This window comes from Myripristis murdjan, chromosome 5, assembly GCF_902150065.1.
Source record: "Myripristis murdjan chromosome 5, fMyrMur1.1, whole genome shotgun sequence".
NCBI classification, from domain to species: Eukaryota; Metazoa; Chordata; class Actinopteri; order Holocentriformes; family Holocentridae; genus Myripristis; species Myripristis murdjan.
This window is the reverse complement of record NC_043984.1, coordinates 21106494-21132227: the sequence shown is the minus strand read 5'-3', so window position 1 is coordinate 21132227 and position 25734 is coordinate 21106494. Positions and strand designations below refer to the sequence as shown.

The 25734-nt window shown below is 40.7% G+C and overlaps 2 protein-coding genes across 2 annotated transcripts; both read right to left on the bottom strand.

The window, feature by feature from the left end:
* Positions 1-4287: 4287 nt before the first annotated feature.
* On the bottom strand, positions 4288-13921 carry mettl1 (methyltransferase 1, tRNA methylguanosine). The gene is made up of 6 exons (XM_030050940.1): positions 13661-13921; positions 13264-13391; positions 12870-13054; positions 6959-7072; positions 5680-5781; positions 4288-5237 (listed from the first exon to the last, which is right to left on the bottom strand). Exons 1-6 carry the CDS (start codon positions 13738-13740, stop codon positions 5121-5123), a joined length of 726 nt encoding a protein of 241 aa, XP_029906800.1. The 5' UTR covers positions 13741-13921; the 3' UTR covers positions 4288-5120.
* A 2190-nt stretch (positions 13922-16111) lies between these two features.
* Positions 16112-23526, bottom strand: LOC115358848 (E3 ubiquitin-protein ligase MARCH9-like). The gene is made up of 4 exons (XM_030050932.1): positions 23191-23526; positions 19218-19373; positions 17024-17216; positions 16112-16437 (listed from the first exon to the last, which is right to left on the bottom strand). Exons 1-4 carry the CDS (start codon positions 23524-23526, stop codon positions 16112-16114), a joined length of 1011 nt encoding a protein of 336 aa, XP_029906792.1.
* Positions 23527-25734: the final 2208 nt, after the last annotated feature.

The following is a 25734-nucleotide window of genomic DNA, read 5'->3' as shown; positions in this document are numbered from 1 at the left end:
ATCAGAGATCCCATAAACTAGACTCGCCAGCAGCTGTGGTGTTTTAACGTTTTGACACTATAAAGAAATTCTGTGATCTATGATGCTTTTTGCACTTATAGAAGCATATTTAGGGATGAAAGAAATGAATCACACACACACACACACACACACACAAACACTAATTTCCATTTTCCATAATTATTTTATGGATAATGGTTTAAAGGCAGAATTCATCTCAAAATCTTAACAAAGCCTTCATTGTGGATTTTTATTTGGTGTTTTGTTTTCTTGACACCTACATAACCATCCTGTAACAGGCAAATGTTATCATATCACCATGTACTTTCAATCCAAAATAAATTACTTATTTGCAGATCTGGATGGATCCACAATGAGTGATGTTTCCGTGTTTTCCAAGGGGACAGATGACTTGTACTTATGGGAGATGTACATATATATTCCTTCTCTTTTGGCTTACTTAAATTTCCCTGTCTACTTGTGATTCCTGCAGGTCCCATCTGTGGTTTTGCAATTATAAATGCATGCTGTGCGGCCCAAGCTTTATTCAAACCCACAGAACTTTATTTTAAATTCTAGCAGGAGATTGCAAGGCTTCCAAAGATCCCAAATATGTCCTGCTGAATTACAGGGAAATGTATAAAAAGGTGCAAAAATGGTGCACAAGACATCAAGAGTATTTCTATCTGATTTGTATGGTGCAGCCATAAAACAATGGCTTCTTGGGGTTGAATATTTCACTTAATATAAGCCTGATGGCGCTTAAGTGACCAGCAAATAAAGAATATGTATGTGACCTTGTCATACAATGTGGAAAAAAATGCTTTTTGTAACATTTAAGCTAGAAATAGGGTATTATACTGCGTGAATGTAATAGACTGATAACAATACCTGCACAGTAAGTAAAACAGTAAAAATATTTATTTAAATTTACTATAGCAAAAAGATCCCAGAAAATTGCTATTTTTTATTAAGAGCTTAAGTGCTTCACTATAACCCGGTGCAGCCAGGCTGGGAAAAGAGGGAGAAATGTTTGGTGTCAAGGGGCTGCGCAAACACTGCTTTGTTTGTGTGTATGGATTCATGTGTATGTTTATCATATATCTGCAGATGGAGTTTAACCTACATGCTCATAAGTGAATAAAATCCACCATACAGCTGGGATTATTGGGAGAATCTAAAAAACAGACTATCTGCTTGCTGAATATTCAGTGAGGTGAATTGGGTTTCAGTAACAGTTGTGTGATTTCAGTCGTGTTTGGCTCTGAACAGCACATTGGAAACGCATGCCTGGAGGGGATCCCTACCTTCAAGTCACTGCTGACCAAAAAAAAAAAAAAGAAAAAAAAGGTACACCATCTAAAATGCAGTCTGCTTGCCAGGACGGTTTAATGAAATGCTATGGTCAGCCTGCGCACGGTGTGTTAAACTAAACAATTGTCTCTGTGCATTTGTGAAACTGCACTACCACAAAACAGTGGCATCGTGAGCAAGAAGTTTTAAAAATGGGTCGAGCAGCAGCTGCAACATGTGTGAGTGGTTACCCTGCTTGACGGTGTACAGGCCATTCATGTTCAGGGAAATAACTGAGGGTAAAATGGCGCAATGGTGGAAGGCAACCTGATACAATCAAAATATTGTGCATGGCTGAGGTTATACAACAGTTGCAATTCAAAATTACAGTAGTGAGGTGGAACTTTTTAAGCCTACATCATACAGTGATGTAAAAGGAAGGTATTCATGGAGGAAGGCCAGGTTTCTCAAGCTATTTAGTCCTCTAGGAAATGTTATGGTTATGATGTAGAAAAATGAGCCTGGTATAAAGCCAACTCAATGTCAGGCATTACAAAAACTATGACAAAATACAAGCAAATTCAACAAAAGAGGCTACGTTGTGCACTCTAATGCACTCTAGATCTGTTGGTTTACCTGTGTTTAGTTTTCAGGTTTGTGTGTGCACAAGTGTTTACACTACACTCTGAATTCGTCACAAGTTTTCCAGTGTGTGTGGGTTCCCATCATCGCGGCATGTGCTGTCTTGTCCAAACCGCCACCCCCTTCAGCTGAAAAAAGGCAAACTTCAAACCTGCACCATCCCATTTCCAAACTCCAGACAGAGAAAAATACCTACCTGTAAAATATGGTTAAAAGCATAAAATGATGACATTTAGTAGGCAGTTTGGTCACATTTTGTAGAGGTGGGTAATATAATAAATCTGGATTTTATGTTCGAACAACAATCAGGTCACTTTGTCGATAAGTTACAGTGGTGAATCCACACTGCGGTAGACAGAGTTCACTGAAATATTAGACAGTTGGAGTAATTTGAAAACAAATTCTTAACTCATGCTCTAGACTTTGTGGTGTTAAAATCTGAAAACTAAATGAATTCTTTCTTGTCACTGGTTTACACACAATAATCCATGATATCAAAGGTTTTTTTTTTTTTTTTTTTTTTTTACACCATTACTTTTTTATACAAAGCAATCAATAATAAAAAGTATTGAACCTCTTTGCTCTGACGAATTAAATTAAAGGTGAATCTAATTCCTTGAGTGTCTTAACACCTTGACTGGAGTCCACGTGCTAATGCGACTGATTGTTGATTGTCGTGTTTCAGGAGAAAACGTGTGTCTACACAGATGATACTATACTGTTTAGTCCAAAAACAACTGCTTGTGGAATACAGAGATGAAACTGAAAGACGCTTCACATCTGGAGAAGAAGAAACAAGTGGTTGGTATTAGAAGAGCACCATGATTGAGAAAAATATGGAACAACACAGACTTCTTCCTAGAATTGGTTGTCTAATCAAATTGAGCAACAAGGCGCGAAGGACCTTGGTCCAGAGAGAACCAAATGACGGCTCAGGCTGAATTTCTTGGCAGTGGTGTGAGATCAATAGTCAAAGCTACACTTGACAAATCTGGGATGTGTGGAAGAGCAGCCAGGGGAAGCCACTCCTGCAGAAAAAAAAACAAAGGCACACAACAGCAGCCTGGACTCTGAAAAATTAACCAGGAAAGACTGAAAGTATGAGGCAACCCAAATCGACCCAAATCTTTTTGTCAGGTGGAATCCAGGTATGCCTTACCATGCATCTACCCCCATCTCTACTGTGAAGCAAAGTGGTGGTATCATCATGCTCCAGGGAACCTTTTCCACACATGGACTGGGAAACTTGGAAGGACAGAGAGAACTGTGAATGGAACAATACAGATAAATTCTTGAGCACAAAAAGCAGATGTTCTCTGTACTGAATGTAGAAAAGGTGCCCTTGAATCTAGGACTCATTTCATGTAGCAGGAGAGGGTTCACAGTCAAAAATGCCTTGCGCACAATTGCATTTAAATTCAAAGGCACAAACAACTAAAAACCCCTGGCTTTATTTTGTTTGTTTGCATCTTCATTACTTTTACTTCTCCTGCAACACTTTTTTTTTTTTTTTTTTTTTTTTACATAACCTGCTTCAGGATATCCAAGACCTTAGATTAGGGCCAAACGGTATGTGCCAACAGGACAATGATACAAAGCATGCAACCAAATCAACACCTGAATGGCTTTACATCACATCAGCCCCCGGCAACATGATCAAACTTGCCCAAATCGACAAGGAAGAACAGGAGAAAATCCCCGTGTCCAGATGTGCCAAGCTGATACAGAAATACTGTATCCACAGAGATCTGAAACTGTAATCACTTTTAGGGTGATATGTGTGGATTGTTGACAAGATTACTCTGTATTATGAATTTTATACACCAAAGAGGTAGACAAACAGGGGCCCTAAGCTCTTCATATCTTACTCTGAATTCCTTTCACCAAGCCCAAAATGCAGCTTCATGCGTCTAAACAGGAGTTCAGCGATGGGACGGGTTCTACTTCTTCGCCAGTCCAATGCAGATTACATAGCCGACCTTTTGACTGAACTGTTCACGCTCTGGGCAGCGCATTAGCTGCACATCCTCAACATGGTCAGCATGCAGGTCCAAGTCACACAGTGATGGAACCGCTGTTGTTTTTAGCTCGAGTTATGGCAGAAACAACACTGAGTTTTTCTTTGTGGAGCTCACAGAGGCCGTATTTAATCAGTCATTGAGAGAGTTATATATTTCACGCAGTTCTGTAGAACTGAAACTTGAAATGCATGCTGGTGCATTTAAAGCCAGGCAAAAAATGTATCAAGTGGCTGGTGATGATTTTGAAATAAAATTTGTGTAAACTGGCCCTGTACTCATATATTTTATAATATAAAATGGAGCCAAAAAGACATAAAGCTCAAAGCCTGTGTTTCAGACTAAACCTCCATTACTTTATGTGAAACGGGCACACACACACACACACACATAAAAAAAAGCCTTCAGCTCTTTCACATCAGTTAGGAATGTAATACAGAAATATCCTGAATTTTGATTCTGAAGTCACATTTGAGTATTGTAATTGCAAACTCACACCAAGAACACCCAAAGAATATTGTTAACATCATGTCAGAGAAACTCCACTCATTTTCAAGGATTTGTGAATAAGTAAAAAAACAAAAACAAAAACAAAAACTAGCTACTTAGGTAAGACAATATGTCAATGTGTTTGATCTTAGCCATTCCATTTCCCTCATAACATTGCTTTACTGTTTTCAGATAATATGCCTACCAATATTTGCATGGAAAACAATGCCATTATCTATCTTTCACTACAAGTTAATACAGAGAAGGAATTCATGGCCAAATGAGAAATCCAAAACGGTAATCGAGGTTTGGCAAAGGTAACTGTGGTCAAATTTGACTAAAACGCAAATTTTGTTCCAATCTGGCACATCCTTTTGAACTGTCAAATAAAAACAGTGGGATTCCAGTTACGAATAACAGAAGTCTCAAGCACATTTGACAGAAATAAAATGTCAGAGGAGACTTGCAGCAAATCCTCCATCGGGTGACAAAGTGAATAGTTTGTCCATTTGTATCAGAAAACACACTGCTGTTCATGAGCTGGGAGAACACACAGCCCGATCCTCTAGAACACACACATACACACACACAAAGCAGCAGCCGTTTGCTCTGCTGAAGACCAAACACGACTTCCTCCAGTTTGTTTCTCCTCCAAATGGCTGTGTGCCGTGTTTGGTCCTAGCTTGAATCCTCTATCCTCCGGAAAACTGCGAGGAAATTCTTCCCTCCATTTCTCTGCACCTTCTTCCCTTCCTCTGTGCAGGTGCCCAAGCGGCTTATGATGATGTCGCTGTCCTGCAGAGCAACAGGAGAAGTTTTAGTTAAAAACGTAGTTAACATGAATAACATATGAGGACGCAGTGCCGGACAAACCCTCTGAAATGAAGTTCATCTATGCTTTTTGTGAGGGTTTATCCATTTTTATTTTTAGGTAATTTCAATTTTTATGACAGACATTCATAGTATATGTTAGTGTAGTTTGTATCTAACACAAGTACATTGTTTTTTCCAGGATAAACTAAATTTATGTCTATTCAAGATGTAATTTTTTACAGTAATATTGGGGTGGTTGTCAGCTTTACATTGATCATTAAGTCACCCTGATTATTCTTAGAACATTAAAAGATTCATAAGATTAAGACAAAATTTCTGTGGCCTAGAAAATGGATCAACAACAAATTCAACAGAGTGATCTTAGTTAGCAAATGTAACAATGAAAAGTTCCTCGTCAGCGTACCAGCTCTTCGTCAGGAACACGTGAAAACAGCGGATGCTCAGTGAAGTGCTTTACAATCCAGAGGTGGACTTCCTCCACGTCCGTGTTGGTGTAAACCAAACCCTGAAAACACAGGAGTGAAGAGAGGTTCAATGAAGGACCTAATTACACAGTTATGAAAACTGAACATGTAGGCCACACTCAGGGTTCTCTATGAATCACATGAAAAATGCAAATGCAAGCACAAACATTGGTTTCTTATTTAATGTCTTTTCTTTCCTTTTACTTTTTTAAAACATTCCAGCCTGAGTGAAGTCATTTCAATACTGTAAAAGAGGAATGTTCCTTGCAAAAAAAAAAAAGAGACCAAAATAACCTAAAGACAACACAGAGGTTAATCACCTATGTCAGTGTAGTTTACCTTGGAACCTGCACAGATAGTATTACTAGAACAGAAATTTCTTGGAAAATATAGCAATGGCACAGATTTCCACAGGCGTGCATGTCAGCACAGTGATGCTGCCGCCTCGGTGAAGCCAAGATGAGGAAATATATGACAGGGGATAAGAGCTTGACAGGTGTGCGTGTTATCTGGGCAGGTTAATGTCGGTGTGAAACTGTTTCTATAAAGAAACATTTTCCTGACAGTGTCTCCACCCACAGGCGCAGGCATGGCTGCAAGCCAGTGCTGAGCGTCTCTCTGCAGCTTACACGCACGCACACACAGAGGAGGACAAACTATAACGTCAAATTTAGATACAAGCCTTCCATTGTTCCCCCATAACCTTCATCTGCACTCCCTTCCATGCAGCACAAAATCCAAGAGCCCCACTGCAGCTAAAATCTGACAGGCAGGGGAGGGGAGGTGTGTACAGAAGTCAACCACCTGCAGGCCACATTGGCTGTTCACTTTCATTTCAATCAATTCAGGGAGGGGATTTCTCCAAACTACAAATAACTGATAAACCGATGAAAAACATGGCCACATTTCTGTCGAATTGTCGAGGTAATTGTTTGAATTTAATTTGGAAATCGCTCAACTGAGAAAAGAGTATGCCCCTAGTCAGGCACCGCAAAACATTTGCATCTTAACAGGTCTCACAATGAATGTTCACATCTTGCTTTTCTTAAAACAAGAAAAAAAAAAAATACTGCCAGTGGGATGAGATAATCCCACTTGTTTCCAATGCTAATCAACTTATTTCGCATCGCTGTGTGTGCACATAAATTGTGAAAACAGGAGAAAGGTGCCAGCTCTACAGGCGACCTCAGCTGAAACAAGACTTGCTTATGTACTTACCCCAGTTCTCAGTATGTAGGCATACTCTGCCAACAGAGTGGGACTAATGATCCTCCACTTGTGCTTGGTCTTCTTAAAGTGGGGGTCGGGGAAGAGAAAAAACATCTTGCTGAGCTAAAGGACACAGAGAAGAAATTGGTGAGGTACGCATAGCATGTCAACAACAACAACAAACAATATCAAATTAGTTTTCCCGTCACCTGTTCTGATTCCCAGGTGACAAATCAAAATCGCTTTCTTGCATTTAGGCTACTTTTTCACCGTAGTTATACAACGAATGTTGTGATTGACATGTGGACCCCATAATATCTTCTTGTTAGTTAAGCAACCTGGATTGCAAAACTGGAATTTCCCTCAATTCTGTTTTTATTCCATAAAGTTCCCCATGTCTCCGTCTTTGACATGAGGTGTACAACCCCAGCAGCCCATTTCGACTGACATTTGTCTTGCTGATACATTAAAAACCATTACCTTAACTTTTTATTAGTTAAAAATAAATTATGGCAGGTAAAGACAGAGCGAGACGTGGGGATAATCACTAGGGACTGCCACAGCCTTGGGGGGGTTGGTTGTGTGCTGATGGAAGATGGAAAAAACTTAACACATTGAATTATTTTGGGTTGCATGAGGTACTGAGAAAAAAATAAAGGACATTTTGGGGATTAGAGCATGTTGTTTTAACACTTACATCATACATGTGGGAAAGGGTGGAGCTGCGTTCTGAGCAATCGTTTGGAGGGTGGTCTTCCATTTCTCTACTTTGTTTGAAAGTCTGAATGGTGAGGACAGTTTTGTGTCGGCCCAGGGAGACACATGCTACCAAGGGGGAAATAAGAGAGTCAAAACTTCACTTCTGACATTAAAAAAAAGATAACCACTCCGGGGCGTGTTGCTCTTATAGGTGTGGAAGACGGTGACATTGCCTGCATGGCGTCTGAAAGCACCTTAATGCCCGACTTCAAGCCTCTGGGTCAGAAAAATGTGTGTTTCTGGAGGACTGTGGCTCTAAAATACTTGAGAAAACCTTCTCAGCATGGAGCCTTCCCTCTATCTGTACAAATATTACCTACATCCTTTAATGTAGTCAGAAATAGCACATGCAGGCTCGAAGAATAAATCAACACGGGCTCTTTATTTAAATTTAGTACAGCCATTCATTTTCTGCTCCGTGTAAAGTGTGCCAACGCTGCAGCACTTACGCTTCTCTGTCCAGCCTTATTTCATAATATATACTGTATTACACGCAGGGCATCTGAGGTAAAGTTTTATCCGGGGTACCTAAGTTAACCCTGGTACACTAAGCCCACTGTTTAATCAAATGCTTGTTTCATCAAGTCGTAGGCCTAGATTACTACAGCTAATTGGAACGGATAAATGCCGTCTCGCATGGTTCTATACTCAGCTGATGTGATGCCAGGCGTGTCATTCAATAAGCCCATTGTTGTGAAATCTTGGATTAATTCAGCAGTTCTTATTAATCAGCCCTATCCTGATTAGGACGAGTCTAGAGTTAATTTGCAAGACCAAGCTGACGATTAAAAATAAACCTTTCATATTTTAAACATGAGGGGAGAAGTAATTTATTGTTAGTCAGGAACATGCTGATGTTTTGGCACCACGTTCTTGTTGCGTTCACTCTGCCAAGATAAACTGTCAACTTTAATTTGAGGGTATTAGCAGCCACATCAGATGTACAGGGAAAGAACTACAGCTCTTTTTTATATACACCCCATGTCAGGGCACTAACAGTAGTTGGAGACATTTAAATTATGTTGAGTGAAGTAGTCATTTCCACATCAAGTAAAAAAAGAGAGAAGGAAAAAAACAGGTTTTGATATGCAGTGTTCTTAACTTCACTGGTATTGAGGTAATATCTCTTATTTTCAGCTACTCTCACTCAACTCTTGTCCTCAAAAATAATCAAAATAAAGCGAATCATGAGAAATCATGAGATGATGGATAAGATCACAAAATCTGCTGCAGTGATTGGGTACAGACACACTTAAGAAAGAAGTGTCCTTTCCTTCAACTTAAAACTCCCAAATCACCACCTACTTTGTGACAATATTTGAGAGAGGGAATATTGTTAGTCAAGTGAAGAACCTGCAAAAAAAGGCTCTTCACTTAAATTAAGGATTAATTTAGTGCGCCTGTGGTCTAGGACTGTGTAAGCAATCTTTGTGAACATTAGCAACAAACACTCCCAAAAGTCCACAGGCAAAGAAAGGGAGGGCGATTTTGTAGATCCACAGAATGTTTGCGGTTATTCGTCAAACAGTTTACTTTGATTTCTGAGCCAGAAAAAGCACCCGCATACCCAGAAAGTGCCCTGGGTGCTCTCCAAGAACCGTTTACCATATTTTCCAACACATTATTTATGGTTCAGGTGCAGACTTTACACCAGGGTTCAGCAGCCATGTGAGTCTGAAGGTTTTCCTTCCAACCTGAGGCTACATCACCTGATTTCACTGATTAGTTCCTTCTCTCTGCTTGAAGACGTTAATCAGTAAAATCAGCTGTGGAGTGTTTCTGGCTGGAAGCAGAAACTGAAAACTCTCAGCCATCCCTCAACCCATGCTTGTGTTACAGGGATGGCACCATAAATTTGAGTTTTGGGTCTCTGGTTTCTGTTTTAGGGGGAAAAAAGGGGACACATGTTCAGAAATATTGATCTTACTGTCAGAGCAGATGACAGAAACAGAAGCGTTCTTATACTGAGCTGTATTGTCATCTTAAACCGCATAAATCCTATTGTCCAAAGGGATCCTGTCTGGAAAATTTGTCCACAGCAGGCAAATTTAATTTAAATGTTGACTATAGTTAACATGAGCAAAAAATACACATCATCAACAAGTCTTAAACATTCAAATTTATCAGGTCCATGTGTACAGTCTAATGCAGTTCAATGCGGCAGCTCTGCCATAAATTCTACCTTTTCACAAAGTTTATAATGTTCAGTTTTTGTTGACATTGTGGAGAATGTTTAAATTTAATCCTGTGTTTATTACTGAGATTGTAGTTTGCAGGGGTCTTGTACTGGACCACATTATATTGAGCTGTTTCCAATTTTTTGTTGTCCCTATTTATATACAATGAGGGGGGACAAAATAGTGGAAACACCTCTCAATAAAATGCAGTCCAGCACAACAGCAGCAGTAACTATGAGCTCAATGCCAAACATAGAATTGAATGAACACCTCTATTACTGTGGCAAAAAGAAAACCTGAGCATTATAGGCAGCAGAAAAGTAAATTTTATGGCAGAACTGTTGAACTGGATTGTATTAGATTGTGCAGGTGGACCTAATAAAGTGGCCACTGAGTCTTTAATATATACATGAAAAACATGGAAATATATTCAATCCATGCAGTCATCCTTTTTCTGGTTGCCTCTGTGTGTCAAGGTTGTGGTAAAATGATGATTTTATGTTATTTAATCTGCATAAATAAATTCAAAGGACTAACCAGAGTGGCTGATATACAGGTCCAAAAGTCCAAATGAACAACTGGGGTCGCCTGGGAAACTGAGCGCTACAGTAGCCAGCAGGTCTTACACCTGAAGCTCAGTGTGCTGCAGCCGGCAAGTGACTTCAGTCCAAAATATTAAGTTTAATTCAAGAGATTAACAAAATACCAAAGCGGTGATAAATGATGTAACGTTATGAGAGGATCAGTGTGGCACACAGCTCACAAAGTGCTGGGAGAGGAACTCATCAGCCTTGTGATGTGGCATACCGACACACCTCCACACTGGGGGTCGCCACGCCCCCTCTTCCAGTGTCTACTCCTGCTCCATCAGTTGCAGACAGGCCTGCTATTGGAGTGGGCCTGAGATTATGCAATAACTTCACAGCCAGGCTGGGCCTCAGGCTGTAAAGTATCAGGTTATAGTTGGACCGGGCTCATTGTTAACAGCCGGACCAAAACTCCAGCTCCTGGCCTACAAGCCACATCTGTTTCAACTATGGAAACAATGCAAACTGCCATTCAGGTAATTTCTTACATTTAGAGGTTGAAGGAGTTGTATTACAAAATCCGTATCAGTGTTCCTGCTTTACAGCATGAATAATGTGTGTGTGTGTATTATTATTATTATTATTTTTTTTAAAGGTAGCTGGTCAACCATAAAGTTAAAATTCAGTCGTGCAAACACACAACTCTAGGTGTTTCACGGGGCCTCTATTTAATTATTAATCAAGGCTAGGGTGAAGTAACCCAACTGGACACTGGATGGATTAGGTGTGCAGTCCCATGGTGCTCCACAGGCTCTGAGGACTAATCTTTGCTGTAACTTAAGCAAAGAAAATGCGATGCAGTTGTAAGGCTGAACTTTGTTTGGAAATGTGGGAAGGAGCAGAGACTCTGGTCACTGTACAGGCTATCTGTAACACAGCGTGAGGACCAAATGTGCCAAAAACTGGTCAATGGTCAAAAAATAATGATGACATTACTTCATAAAGGGACTGATGAACAAAAACAAAAAGCTCCTCTGATAAATTTCTCTGCACTTTTCTCCCCGCCTGCCCATTCACAGCTTTTACGTTAATGCAGCTACATTAATACTTCAAACTCTGACGTCCTGCTCCAGAAGTGGACTAACACAGATGTGGACCAACCCGAGCTCCCTCAATTACTCTCCACAGCGCTTCAGAACCCGACTCCAACCCTGTGCAGAGATCTCTAATCCACAAGCCCACATAATATTTTTTGACAGCCAGCCAGCTAATAATATAGTTGGCTGAAATGTTGTTAAAATGAATTCTAGCATGTGTGCTAGCCCATATACATTTAGAAACCATAAAGTCAATATTATGAAAATATTTAGGGGGGAGACATAAAAATCAAAAAGTTTTCCACGGCAATATGTTTATCTTGGCTGTCTTGGCAAGATATTTTGAGGTCAGACCACATTTGAGTGTCACTTTTGATCTTGTTCGGGGCCAATTCAAAATGATCTTGGGCTATTTTTTTAAAATAGCTGGACATATTGTAACGCAGAGGGAAATAAATGAGTCTCTCACTGGGATAAGTGAAGGGAAAGCAGAGGGAGCAAGACCTCAGTATTTCCTAAAAACAGAATGTCGTTTGCATGTGACGCGATGAAGGTACCACTTTCAAACTTTACTTTTTTGTGGTGGGGGTTCAAGGGATAAACAGAACAAAATGGATGAAAATGGGCAATCCTCTTTCCACATCTGCTGGGGCTTTCTGGTTGGAATGGAGAAGACACATTATAAAAACTCATAAAACAAAAGCAGTGGGAGCACTGTTTATGAAGCTGAAAGATATAGATAGAATGAATATTTGTATTTTTTTCAAAAACATCCCACTATAACTCCCACAAATCCACTCAAGTCTACCAGAAGCATATTGTGTGGTATGTTTGTATATTCATCTGCTATCTGATGGAGCATTGAAGTATTTTATGTTTTGCAGAGTAACCTGCTGCAGAAAGACATTGTGAACCATCCATTTCTTTAAATAGTGCATCAACACTGGTAGAAACCCTCTGCTGCACGGCCCGCTGGGGGTAGAAACCTGACGGGGTGTTGCATGTTTGGCCACACACTGTCAGTGATGGAAATAATAGGAACTACTTCAAAAATACCTGCAAAAATACCTGCTGTCACGGCACCGACTGTGCCGAAATGTTTCAGCCCTTAGAGGACAGTGCAGCCAAATAATAAATAAGTAACTGTATTATCTTGTGTATGTTTTATTCTGCACAATAACTAGTACAAATTAAATGACGGAATGGAAATGTCAAATGTGTTTAAATCAGCTTTTTTTTTTTTTCTTACAAATCATTTTTCTAAACATTTTCCTCATTGAGTGACAGAGTTGCTGGTTACAAGAAAACACACCCAGCATCCAGTTGGGGAAAGATACAGATTAAAGTGTATTAAAACTACCTGTCCCTTGGTAAAGAAGTTGGGCAGGTACTTCATGGCGTTACTGCGGAGGCAGGCGATGTTCTGGTAGCTCCCCGGTGTTGAGGCACGCAGTGATTGGATACGGTCCTGCACATAATCTGACACTTTCACACGGATTTCCAGGCCCAGAATCAGCTTGTCTGGGAAAAGTGGAGATAACTCCACTGACAGGAGGAGAACAAAGACACACAGGGAGACGCAGAGAGAGAAATAAAGACGACATGTGACTGATGTGGAAGGAGAACCTGGCGATCACAGGGGGTTGGATGCAGATTTCAACTGATGCATGGAGAGATTTCTACACTTGAACGTAACAGTAAACTCCAGAGCAGCGAAGGCGGCAGAAACACCAGCAGATAAGAGGCACAGCTACCTAAAAGCCCCCCGTATCCACATCCGATGTCTGCAAACTCAACTTGAGCCGGCCCTCTCTCACACTGGCTGCCAGGGAAGAAGTCTGGGTACAGCTCAGACCAGTCCATGTCCTCTGGGCAAACAGGACTGAGGGAGCAAACAGCAACACACAGCAAGTGATGATGACGATGATGACACAGTATTTACAAATAAACATCAAATGCCGAGCGGAGTATGTGGCTCGGCTGGGCAACAACATTGTTTTCTTTGTGGATTCAGTAAACACACACACAGATAACTAATGGCATTAACATTAGACACTAAAAGCGTCCAATGCACCTTTATGGATCGTACATTATTCTCTGCTATGAAACTTTATGTTGGTAGAAACGCAGAAAGGCATGCACACCACTCACTAGTCAAACGTGTGGTCTGCCATTGGGTTTGAATGGGCTCGCTGTCTGTAGTATCGCTTCTGAGGCATCGACAAACTCATCTTGGATTTTTTTTTTTTTTAAATAACGTTATTTAAAAAGAAGTTGATTAAAGCGCCGGGTTATGAGGAAAAACCGTCTTCAAACAAGTTACTACAGGATCCGAAAGTCACGTTGTTTACTACCGGCTCTGAGCCACGCTCGATGACGTCAAAACCCAGCGACTTTTCTCCTGGTTGCCAGGTTTTGTCGGAGAATGGCAGTAAAAATAAGCCCACACCGATCAGGATTGATGTCTCCCGCACACATTAGGCGCCTTTACGTGATGCTGCGGTGGTTTTGTGTTTCTTTGGTTCCTCATGCATGTTGCAGGTGGGTTACACTCAAACAATGAAACGTCGGCGGCGACCAGAACAGCACAGATTAATGTGGATATTTGGCTTTGTGGATGTATTGAAAAATAATAAAAAATAAGAAATGTTCTGACAATAACACACAGCCTATTGTAAAGTAGAATTATCTATAAAAAAAAAAAAAAAAAAAAAAAAATATATATATATATATATATATATATATATATATTTTTTTTTTTGTTTTGTTTTGTTTTGTTTTGTTTTTAATCTAAATTAGTTGAGCCATTTATGTTAGATTACATGAAATTCAATGCTGATATTTTCAAGAAATGAATACAGAGGCTGGAAGCAGTGTTTTAAAAAATCAGAGACGCTGGGACTGCGGCCTGTAGCAGCTCTGTATGTGAGAACTTACTTCAAAACTAACTAAATTGCTTCTTATGTTTATTTTAAAACCATTATGAAGCCTATTATCTTTATCCAACGACAAGTGCAACTGGAAACAAATGATTTTTACTGGTACTGGTAGATCTTCAGCTGAAGTGAGGCTGGAGGGTGTGGAGTCGTTCATCCACAGTGGAGATGTGCAAAAAACAAAATCAAGCTTAAATGATGATAAACAAGAAAAGATAAGGGGTTAGTTTTCTCTAATGTAACTTTTCCTTGATTTTTTTTTTTTTTTTTTTTTTTTTTTTACATGCTTTGGCCATGTTCAGTTGTATTGCACATGTTATACGAGGTACAGTGGAGGCCGAGCTCACTGTTAACCCTCAGTCACACTGAGCATATGCATCCTGTTAAAATTCCTCGCTCCCAGTTCTGTAAGATGAGCAGGAAGAGCCCAAGGCTGCAAATTCAAACTGAAATACAAAACTCCAGGAATTAAGAGGGGATGATGTGAATATAAAAGTGTGCAGGTTTTAGATGGCCTCCTTTTTTCCTTTTTTTTTTTAAAGTTAACTTGAGTGCCCAGTTGCTGAGTGTAAGGAGAGTGTGGAAGTCAGTCTGAGCAAGTCCAACCTAAAGTCTCACTGAGATGGACTGTGGGCCCACTGGAGTGACGTAGTATTTGATATATTAGAAAGAAAGAGAGAATCAGAACAGTTTGTAGAAATAAATTTAACACCTTAAATAATGATCGCGCATTCTGAAAGTTGCCTTTAAGGCGATTTTGGCCAGATCAATCAAAGGATGAATGCTTTTTTAAAACATGACTTTCACTGCAATTTAAAAAGTCATGCCATCACATTCATTTCAAGACTATCCGTTCCAAATAAACAAACTTGGGTCTTGAGATTTGTGCAGATCTGACAGAAAGTCTGATCTGCTGAAAGTAAGGAGCGTAATTTTTTTTTTTTTTTTTTTTTTTTGCCTCTGCATTAAATAAAGCTCATATCATAAAAATTATAGATAAACAAGACAGTTTTGCTTTGACATGAAGAAAGTCTTTATTACAAAAGACGAATTGTGCTTTCATATTTTAAACATCTATTGCATGACCCCAAAATGTTTAATTGGATATTTTCTGAAAAATGCATGATCTACCAGTTCTGCCAAGAATTAAGATGGCTAAAATATGCCAGATTGCTGAATAACCTCAGTAATAAAGATAGATTATAAAGTGTGGCCATTGCCATGGCAGTAACACAGGAAGGAGCAGATGCAAAAACATTTGCCCCGTAAGGCTCTATATTATAAAAACTTAATAGCAAAATGTATCATTTTTATGATGGCAAAAACGGTAAACAGATTTTAGAATCAAAGCTGTGTATATTTTTATATCAGATGTCTCACTCTTCTCCTAAATCTTTGTCTTTTACATCAGATAATAATGAGCTGTCCTTTCTCTCTCCACATCAGAAGAAGGATGTCTTCCAACACCCTTATGTTTTTTTTGTTTTTTGTTTTTTGTTTTTTCCATTTTACCATGTTCAACTTTGAGCTCAGGGAGAGTCTGAGAGCAAAATGTAACATCATTGTCTGTGTGGTAAATCTGGATTTTTTCATTAAATTCCAATCAAACCTTTTTTTTTTTTCTCCCACTTAAACACCGGAGCCCTTTTTTTCTGTAAAAGCAGCCTCACACGGTGGTCACCCTCATGACCACCTCGTCGTTGGTGCTGATATGTGGACCACTGGCTCTTAACTGGCTGAGGATGTGCAAAATCGTATAGCCACAGTGGTGGTTGAGAGGAGTCCTGACATGGCGACTCGGCCCTCCGCCTCCTGGGACAGTGGAGCCATGAGGAGGGAGCCTCCCGCTGGGGCCGGCACCCTTCCTGCTGGGACTGATGGGCTCACCCAAGTCCTGAGCTTTCTCATAGTTCAGTACTCTCCACTGCTGGTTCACCGCCTGCCAGCGCTTAAAGATCCGGTAAACAGAGGATCCTTCATGAATTATAAGGCCTGGACACAGAGGATGAAGACCAGGGTGAGAAAAGAAGGTTATAGACAGTTAATTTGATGAATTGGAAAACACCAGGGGCAGAAATGTTAGAACAGAAGAGCAAACTCAAGCTCTAAGCTCCATGAAAAAGACTTGATTAGATTACACTGTATATGCTGTATGAAACATATAATGACAAAACAAACTCAAACACAACAAAAATAAAAAGAAGCAGCACTCAGGCAAGCATAAATCCACTACCTCTTGAGTAGCTATCATTAAACATCTCTAGTAGGCCTACCTCAGAGGTAAGGACCACCACTGAGCAACCAATAAGATAAAATATAAAAAAGATATAAAGGATATTATTTGATTATGATGATTAATATTAAGGGAATACCACCATTATGGGCAAATAAGCTTTTTTCAACTTACCCAGGCTGAGACAAGACATTTGATATCATTTTCACCTCTGTACGTCCACTGGTTCATTTTCTATTATTAGCATTTCATTTTAGCTTTGCATAAAGACTTGAAGTCTATGGGAGTCGTTAGCTTAGCTGTGTCAAAGTGAAAAAAAAAATTAGATAGATTCCAGAGTCTCACCTATACACACGATGTCCATGAAGCCGTACATGCCGTAACATATCTGGAAGAGCAGATCCTGGCGCTGCCACTTGGCCGAGGGGCTGAAGGAGGACCAGACCAGCCAGGAGATACTGGCGACAAGGAACAATGAGCCCAGGATGATGGCAGCGATCTGGACCTTCTCAATCACAGTCAGAGAGATGGCCTGCCACTGGAGAGAGAGGGGGGCATGAGACGTCGCACAAAAACTGGGTTGTATTTCATGGGTAAACTGCCCAATTTTATTTCTCGTTGACTGTGATCTAACACTGCAAAGTTTGCCTTATTTTCTGAAAAAAATCAATATAAATCATCTTGTTGCACAAAATGCCTCTCTTTAGGGCACGGTGCACCTGAATGGTCCCATTTAATCTCAAAGCTTTTCCAAATGTTTTCTGTGGTTGAAGAATATAATCAGTCTGACTCACCAGTGTTGTGGTACACAATGTGTGTGTCTGGCGTTGTCTGGTGTGTCAGTGGACCTCACTGCTCTATGGTAGCATAGATGGCAAAAATGTACCCCTTTTGAAAAGTGAGACATACTAATATTCAAACTTAAAAACAAATCTTTTTATTTTTTTTTGCACTCACTTGATTAAAGACTGTTCTTCAAATCAGTGTTAATATTTTGAAACAAAGCATATCAATTGAACTTTCTGTGTGACTAGATAGACGCATGGTGGGGCATTATGCACGACTGCAGAGAGTGAAATTATTGTTTGCATAATGCAGGTCACTCCATAATCTGAGAATGCCACTTGACTCAAGAAAATGTCTGAAACAAGCTGATTTGCCCTGGAAATAACTGAAGTTATCTGACTCACATGGCATACTTTTTGACTTATTTTCAGAGAAATGGAGTTGTGAAGGTTCAATACCAGATTTAATGACTTTATAGATATAAAATGGATGTACCTGCTGCAGAATGATGCATACCACCTGGCATTGCGGGGTTAGTTCTGGGTTCAGTATCATTCATCAATAGCCAGGCTTCCCCTGAATTATTTGACAGTGTTAAATTCAGCAGGACTGCATATATAATTTATTAGAAAAATGCCTTGCTGCCCTGGTTCCCAATGGGTTTGTGAGTGTAAAGCATGTGTTACACCTCCAAAATAATGTGACTGTAGTGCTGTGTAACTCACAAACCATGTGCAGCGGGTAGAGAGCTTGGAGAAAATCACAGCCACATTGAGCCATTTGCTGCCTTTTTGCATAAATAATGATTTGTAGTTGAGAAGTTAAAGAATACAAATTCATCCAATTCATGAATACTTAACGTTACGCTCTCAAGTTACTGTACAAACAATAGCTTTCCATAATGGTGGCAAGCCCGCAGGTTTGCTATTCAGGGCAACTGTTGAGAATAGCTAATATTATTGCTGCCAGATGCAGGTATCGCGAGCAAGTGAAAGAGCAGGTACTCCATCTAAAAATATCTCTTCCAGCTCTGAGAAGCTGAAATCAGTAGGTGAAACTATCTGTCAGTCTGCCGCCCATGTGCCATTTACCATTTTTAAATAATCTGCCAACTCACTGCGATGTGCAGCATCTCATGCCTCTTTGTTCTTGGCATCCGTATGTAGGTCCTCATGACTGCGTCTTCACTGCTTTGTTCATGCAAATAGCATAAATACCTCTGTGAACATTTCCCATATGCAGCTCACTCTAAATTTACCCACACCAACCCACTATTTGGCACATGTCTTCAGCTTGTAAAGCACAATGGGAATGCGCTTCCTGTTGGAAATAGGTGCATGGTGACTGGTCAAAATCAGGATTCAAAACGCTCCCAGGATGGTTTGCAACCACTAGCCTCACCTGCAAGTTATTACAGTACGCACAATAAATAGGGATTTACATTATGCATGACTACCATATGTGTAACGTGACTGCATTTTTCTGCCAGTGTGTTTCACTCATTACATGTAGTTTGTGCATGGTATCCTAATATGGCCTGGTGCACAGAGTGGTGGTCAGATTTAGGTAATTTTGACAGTAGAATCCCTTCTCAGCTGAATGCTTTTAAATGTTTGTGCCTTATTAAGAGTGTGCCAAAGAGACAATTAGATATAGAGGGGTGGAGGGAGAGAAAGACACTGAGAGAGAGAGAGAGAGAGAGAGAGAAAGAGAGAGAAACACACACACACACACACACACACGCACGCACTACCTGCAGTGGGTTCTTGGTGCTGATGGCCAGAACGTGGTATTTGAAGTAGCAGAGTTCACAGCTCCAGGAGCCTCTCTCACTGATCCAGCGGATAAGGCAAGCCTGATGTGTACAGCGCACAGAGCCATCACAGCGACAGGGGCTCAACAGCTCCCCCTGCAGGACACACAGAGCAATCACATGGGGCAGACAGTATTCCAGTGTTCAGAGTGGCTGCTGTGTGTGTGATTTCCCGCTGTTGCAGAACTGATTAGATGAACTACGCTCTCAGAATTATGGTTATGCTTCTGCAAATGATCTGGTGGCAAGATGAAATGTCAATTATTTGTGATATTCAGAACTTTTTATTCACACACCTGAAACAGCAGGACAACTTTTTTTTTTTTTTTTTTTTTTTTTTTTTTTTTTTTTAATCTCATATGTGGTACTTTGTAGCTGCTGAAGTGTGAGTATGATGTTCCAGTCACAGGCTTGGAGTGAGAATCAAATGACTAACCCATCAGGAGGAATTTTATTTCATACCATCAGTGCCTGTCACTTTGTATGGTCACAACATCCATGTGTTTAAAGAACAAGAGTGTACAATTCTCTACATGATAATAAGAAGGGAAACATTTGCCACCGAGAGGTTACTTAGACACAATGATAACAGTAAAAAGTGAAAGTTTCATATAATTTGTTAAGGTTTTAAAGTATATGAGAAATTAATATAGTGAATTTTATATGCCTTTGGTGTGATTTGTTCACATATGTAATTCAGTGGATGCATGCTTTTATCCAAAGTGCTCTTCAGTCTCATGCCTGCATGAATTTTCAGCATGGCTGGCCCAAGAAATCAAATCCATAACCTGCTGAGAGTGTTAGCACCTCGCTTTACCTATTGAGCTACAAAACCATTTTCAGTATTGTCTGTGTTTGTAATGTTGCTGCCTGAGGCTAGTAAGAGATAGATTTGGAAATAGAAAAGGACAAAAGCTTGGAACATCACAGCTAGATTATCAAATATCACAATCAATGTAAAAATACCAGGACTACATGTACACAAATGAACCAATAAGGAGTGCTGGTCAACTCTTTGACTGCACTGTGTAATGTAACACCTTTAAGATGCTTTTTAGAGGGAGAAAGGTGCTACTGCAAAAGTTAACTCTGAATCCAGGTCAACTGAGGTGATTTTTATGTTGTTTTAGAGGCTAATATTGGGAATGAAACAAAAAAATAAATAAAAATATTAGTGGTGACTGATGAGTAATGTTTTCTTATGTCCTAATCTGGATAGATGCAGTGTTGTTTTGCAGTTAGATTGACACATCACATATTTGTATGTGTTAGATTTTGCCAGCCTCTGTGGGTACAAAAAAACAGCAACTGACAAATAATAAGGGATATGCCACAAATTTGACAATATTCAACAATGGTTTTATCACCTTCAAAATAGCCAGTTGACAGATTCAGTCCAACTGAAAAGCTGACTGCATAAGCCTTCACTAATATTCCTTGAAATAAGCTATTGCACCCAAAGAAAAGGTAATAATATTGAAGTGCAGCACAAAATACCGCTGAGCCATGACTCAAATGAATACCCCTGCACCTTCAGGTTTTTGTGTGCATTAGAGTGAGCTGCTGTTCAACACCCTGTGGACTTGTTAAATCTCAATGTTGGTGTTTACCTTAAAGTGATTTAACTCCCAAACTCTCAGTCTCAGTCCAGAGGGTAATCACAAAGCTGCAGGGCCAGTAATACCTACATACTCCTGATCGATTTTGCACCGCTGTCATGGTTGGCAAGTATCGCCCCTGGCAGTGTTGTCTTCATTTAGACGCCGTTTCAGGTTTGGGGTGGTCACAGTGTGCTGCTATGATGATGAAGCTATCTCAGGATATGCCCAAACTCTAGATAATGTTCTTTTTCTCCACACTGTCCTGGTTTACTGCCTCTACTTGGCACGAGAAACTGTTTTGGCATAGCTTGCCACTTCCCCCAACACACCTGTTCTACCAATTACCCTTTATCTGGGGATGTTATGTTTTTTTCCATATGGCACCAAGATTAAGGCTCCCACAACCCCGTTACTCTTGCTCTCTTGTTTCACTGCCAGTTGTTCTTGATAGGCTGCTTCCTTTCAGTTCATTTTCCAAACTCAGCGCTGCACATCTTATCACAGTGTCCTGAGACCATCTTGCTTCAGATCCTGCATCTGCCATTTGTCTTTGAAGAAACTGTACTGTTCTATATACTGTATGATTGTGTCAGATTCATTAGTTACTGTTGGCTCCTCATTAGCAGTGAATGAATGTGAAGCTTCTCAGTTTTCACAGCACTGTGGGAATGTGTGCATATCTAACCTGTTTTTCGGGCCAGGTGCAGGATAGAGATACATTTGGACATAGAAGGAGAAAAATATCTGCACATTGGATAACAGCTCCCAACACTTTATTTGACTAACTATGCGATGATTCAATCCAGCAGGGTCTTCTTCAGGCCACCTGATGATGATGTGCAATTAGTTAAATAAAGTGTTGGGAGTTGTAATCCAGTGTGCGGATATTCAAGATTCTCAATTTTCCCAGCTTTTCTTTCATCCTGCCCCCCTTTTTAAAATGATTTTTTTCCCTTTTATTTATAACTTTTGCATTTACATGGGCTGAATACAGAAAGTTAAAATAATGTTGTCATGTTATGTAGCCCATCCATCCATCTTTTTGATCCGTTTTTTGATGTTATTTAGCTTGCCAAGCACTTATTCTGTGCAAGTTCTTGTTGTGCTTATTGGTATTATAACATTCATGTATGCCCTGATGGGTGAGAAGTGAATCCATCTCTGCTGCCTTTCCCCACCCTCAACCTGTTTCGATGCCCTACTTACCTACAGGCGGGTGACAAATTAAAGGCAAAACATAAAGTGTCTTAGTGTCTTGGTAAGGTGTTAGGCCACCCTGAGCCTCCAGAACAGCTTCAGTCCTCCTTGATAAACAGTCTCTAAACCTCTACTGGAGGGATGGAGCTCCACTCTTCCAAAAGACATTCCCTCATTTGGTCTTACGATGATAGTGGTGGTGGAGAGTGAAACGCATTATGTAACAACGCTGCATTTTGTAATAACTCTCCAAAATGTAATACATTTTTCAAAAAGGATGTCTCCTGCACAGCTTAACTCTCACTTGCTTTCTTCTGGTGCTACATACTAGGGAGTTCAGGGCTGCAAACTGTCAAAACCTAGAATCAAAATCTGAGAAAAAAAAAAAAAAAACTCTGTGTGTGTGTGTGTGTGTGTGTGTGTGTCTGAGAGAGAGAGAGAGAGAGAGAGAGAGAGAGAGAGAGAGAGAGAGAGAGAGAGAGAGAGAGAGAGAGAGAGCAGATTTACAGATCAAAGTGAAGTTACTGAAATCCTTAGATGAAGGGCATCTTTTTGACGTTTTGGCCCTGCAGCTATTTGAAACAGTTTATTGAGGTAAAAAATATGTGTTATCATGGCCATGTTAATTCACATTATCCTTGTTAGGTCAAAATAACAGTTTAATTGCTAGATTCAATTAAATGACCAAATCTTTGTTGACTTACTCTTAGCAGATCAGCTGGCGCTATAGTGAAGTTTGTTGAATTCTTGTTTGTTAAAATGTCATATGAACTGAATTGTATCATGCATATTATTAATTAAGGCAGTTCTGATCATGTGGCTTAGTGTGGCTGCTTTTCCTGAGACATCTTTTCATTGGATGCTGCTATTCAGTTTTCATTATCTCGCGCATTTCTTTGGATTTAACCCAAAGCAGCGGAACGGACAACATGACAAGGTGGGCTGGATTTCCTTCAACTGGAAGTCCAGTTGGGTTCAAGCCCAGCAAGCACCTGCCCTGCCGAAGTGCCCCTGAGCTAGAGCAGCGCAAGGGGAGTTGCTCAGGAGCTGACCCTGTCCTAACCTCCCTGAAGAGGGGAGCTCCCTGTACAGTATCACATCATGGTAAAGTGTACCTGCTCAGGCCCCTGGAAGCAGATCCGGCACTGCGGCGAGCGCATGCCGCTCTCTGCGAGGCTGGGGAGTGAAGCGTCCAGGCCCGCTTGGAGTTTGGCGTCCCTCTCCGCACACGCCAGGCTCCGCGGCCGGGGGTCAGCACCATAGTACTCCTCCTCATCGTCCCGGTCAGAGCAGTCCAAAGGGGGGCAGCCGCAGCCTCCCACGCCGAGCCCGCGCATTCTCGTGCGTCTGTCTGGATCGGTGTCAGTGTCGGTCCTCCCCCTGGATCCGGACCGCAGCCGTGCCAGCACTTTCAGTTCATTGAAAAACATGCGGATCCGGTACTTAAACATCCTCAACTCTCTGCACAAGCTGAGCTGTCCTGCAGCAAAACAGCCTAGAGCTATGGCAACAGGAATGGAGTTAGATCGATCATCAGCACGGACTAATGGTGTATTATTACTATTATTATTATAATTGTTGTTGTTTTATTGTTGTCGCTGTTATTGGCATTTGCACAACCTGATTTTATGTAAACTGTAATAGTTCACGTCCTATTAAACAAATTGCGAGATAGAGCATGGCCACCGAGTACAGATCTCGGTCAAAAGGCGCACAAAAGAAGCATAACATGAGATTAGATCGCAGCTCTTTGCATCTTGTGTTGTTACAGCAAGTGTACCACAATCCAGCCAACAGCGAAGGATGTTTTTTTCCACTGATAGACGCGTTTTCTTTCGGGATTCAATGGAGGCTGAGAGCCTGGAGCTGTCAGGACCGACATGAAAGTCAGCGAGGTGCAGCTGCATCCTCTCATGCCTTCATTTTCAATCGGTTATTTACTAATAGCTTACAGTTGAAACGAGAGCAGGCCTTTTAAATGACCATGACCTGCCTGCGATTCACAACAAAACTGTGTTGCCTATATTGTTCCTCGGGCACAAAGGCAGCGGATGGTGTACGGAGGCACGAAATTAAACCCTACAGTATTAACAACTAAAAAACCCGATGCATATTTGAGTTTATCATCTATCTAGAGGGAAAATGAAATTACATGAGATGACAGCCGCGCATCTTTTGCTGTTTCTCAGCGACATGTTAGCCATTAAATAACCACGGTTTCCCTTGTCTCCTCTTGGCTGTATTTTTTGGCTGTATAGAGTTGGCTTCGTCCCACACCTTTCCTCCACTACGCAGGTCCACAAGTCCATTCACAGCCCAGCGCTTTCGCATCTCTGAGAGTAGACGAGGGTACATCTAAAGAATAATACTCCCGTTTGATTGAAACTTAAAGTCCCAGTTCTCTTCTCCTCCTATTCATCCCTACGCAACAGACCAGGAGGAGCGAAGATGCCAGATAAGATCTCCGAAAACTCACAATGAGGCAACAACAGACAACTGTCCCTGACGGTCTGTTGCCTTTCAGACAGTCCTGAAAAACAACAGGGCTGTCTGCATGTCATCAACATATCGTCAACAAATCATCACAAGGCCCTCATCAATCCAAAACAATAAAACACTATTTCATACTGTATAATGATGTCTGCATGGCGCGAGTCTTTCTCCTAATTAATCTCAAGAGCGTGCAAACTCGGCTTCAAGTTGGCTCAGAGGCAACTAATACACAAACTTGTTCGTCTATAATGCAGAGGTCCATACACATTTTCATTAAAAAGTACTCCCTGTGCAGCCGCCAAGCCACAAAAGGTCCACAGTAGGCAGAGAACTGGCAGAGGCTGCTGTCCAGGGTGCTGATTACCACGTGACGTGGAGGCCACGTGCTGACATTAATCAGTTGATCAGAGAATCGTTGTGTGTGTGTGTGTGTGTGTGTGTGTGTGTGTGTGAGAGAGAGAGAGAGAGAGAGAGAGAGAGAGAGAGAGAGAGAGAGCGCACTGAAATCCAAGTTTACTATCAAACTTAATATAAATTCTGAATTTAAAGAGAACCTGCTTCAACACCTGTGAAGGGAATAATACATAGTTGGGAAAAATAATTTGCCAGTTCCTGCAGTTATCTTTAAGAAATCATAAATAGGATCACAGTGTTCAATAACTCACCATGACTGTGACATTTCATCTGTGAGAACTGTGTGCCAAAAACAAGGAAATTATGCAAATGATACAATTAATCCTCAATGTCATTAAAACATGCATGATTTGTAAACTTCCTGGAACTACCCCAGTTATGAGTTTTTTCCCCCCTCACATACGCCTGCAACATTTCTTGATTTCCTTCAGTGGTAATTTACTGGTGTGGGGAAATGTCTGTTGCATATAGAGGCATAATCCTATTTTTACTGGGCTAGTCTAAAATAAGGAGGCTGAGATGTGCTGTGGGTGTTGGTGTGCAGGTGTACCACTGTGCCTCAGTGACAGTGGCAAGGTACAGGCTGTAGAGGGAGCTTGGGTTTGCTATAATATTTTGCTCAGATGTGGCACATTCAAATTTAATGTATAATGCATGAATGATGCGTGATTACTCTATTATTCCCCCAAACTAGATTTTACAGCAGTTATTTTCCCTATGATGGCCCTCTTGTTCCCCCCGGGACAATATTT

Bases quoted from the DNA above. Each gene is read 5' to 3' on its own strand.
- mettl1 (XM_030050940.1), bottom strand. From the start codon at position 13,740: ATGAGTTTGTCGATGCCTCAGAAGCGATACTACAGACAGCGAGCCCAT. The intron at 13,392-13,660 runs GTGAGTGGTGTG...TTGCTCCCTCAG, and splicing joins GCAGACCACACGTTTGACTA to TCCTGTTTGCCCAGAGGACA. The intron at 5,782-6,958 runs GTAAGTACATAA...CTGTGTTTTCAG, and splicing joins CCTACATACTGAGAACTGGG to GGTTTGGTTTACACCAACAC.
- LOC115358848 (XM_030050932.1), bottom strand. From the start codon at position 23,526: ATGTTTAAGTACCGGATCCGCATGTTTTTCAATGAACTGAAAGTGCTG. The intron at 19,374-23,190 runs GTACACTTTACC...TGTGTCCTGCAG, and splicing joins GCTTCCAGGGGCCTGAGCAG to GGGGAGCTGTTGAGCCCCTG. The intron at 16,438-17,023 runs GTGAGACTCTGG...CTCTGTGTCCAG, and splicing joins CATGGACATCGTGTGTATAG to GCCTTATAATTCATGAAGGA.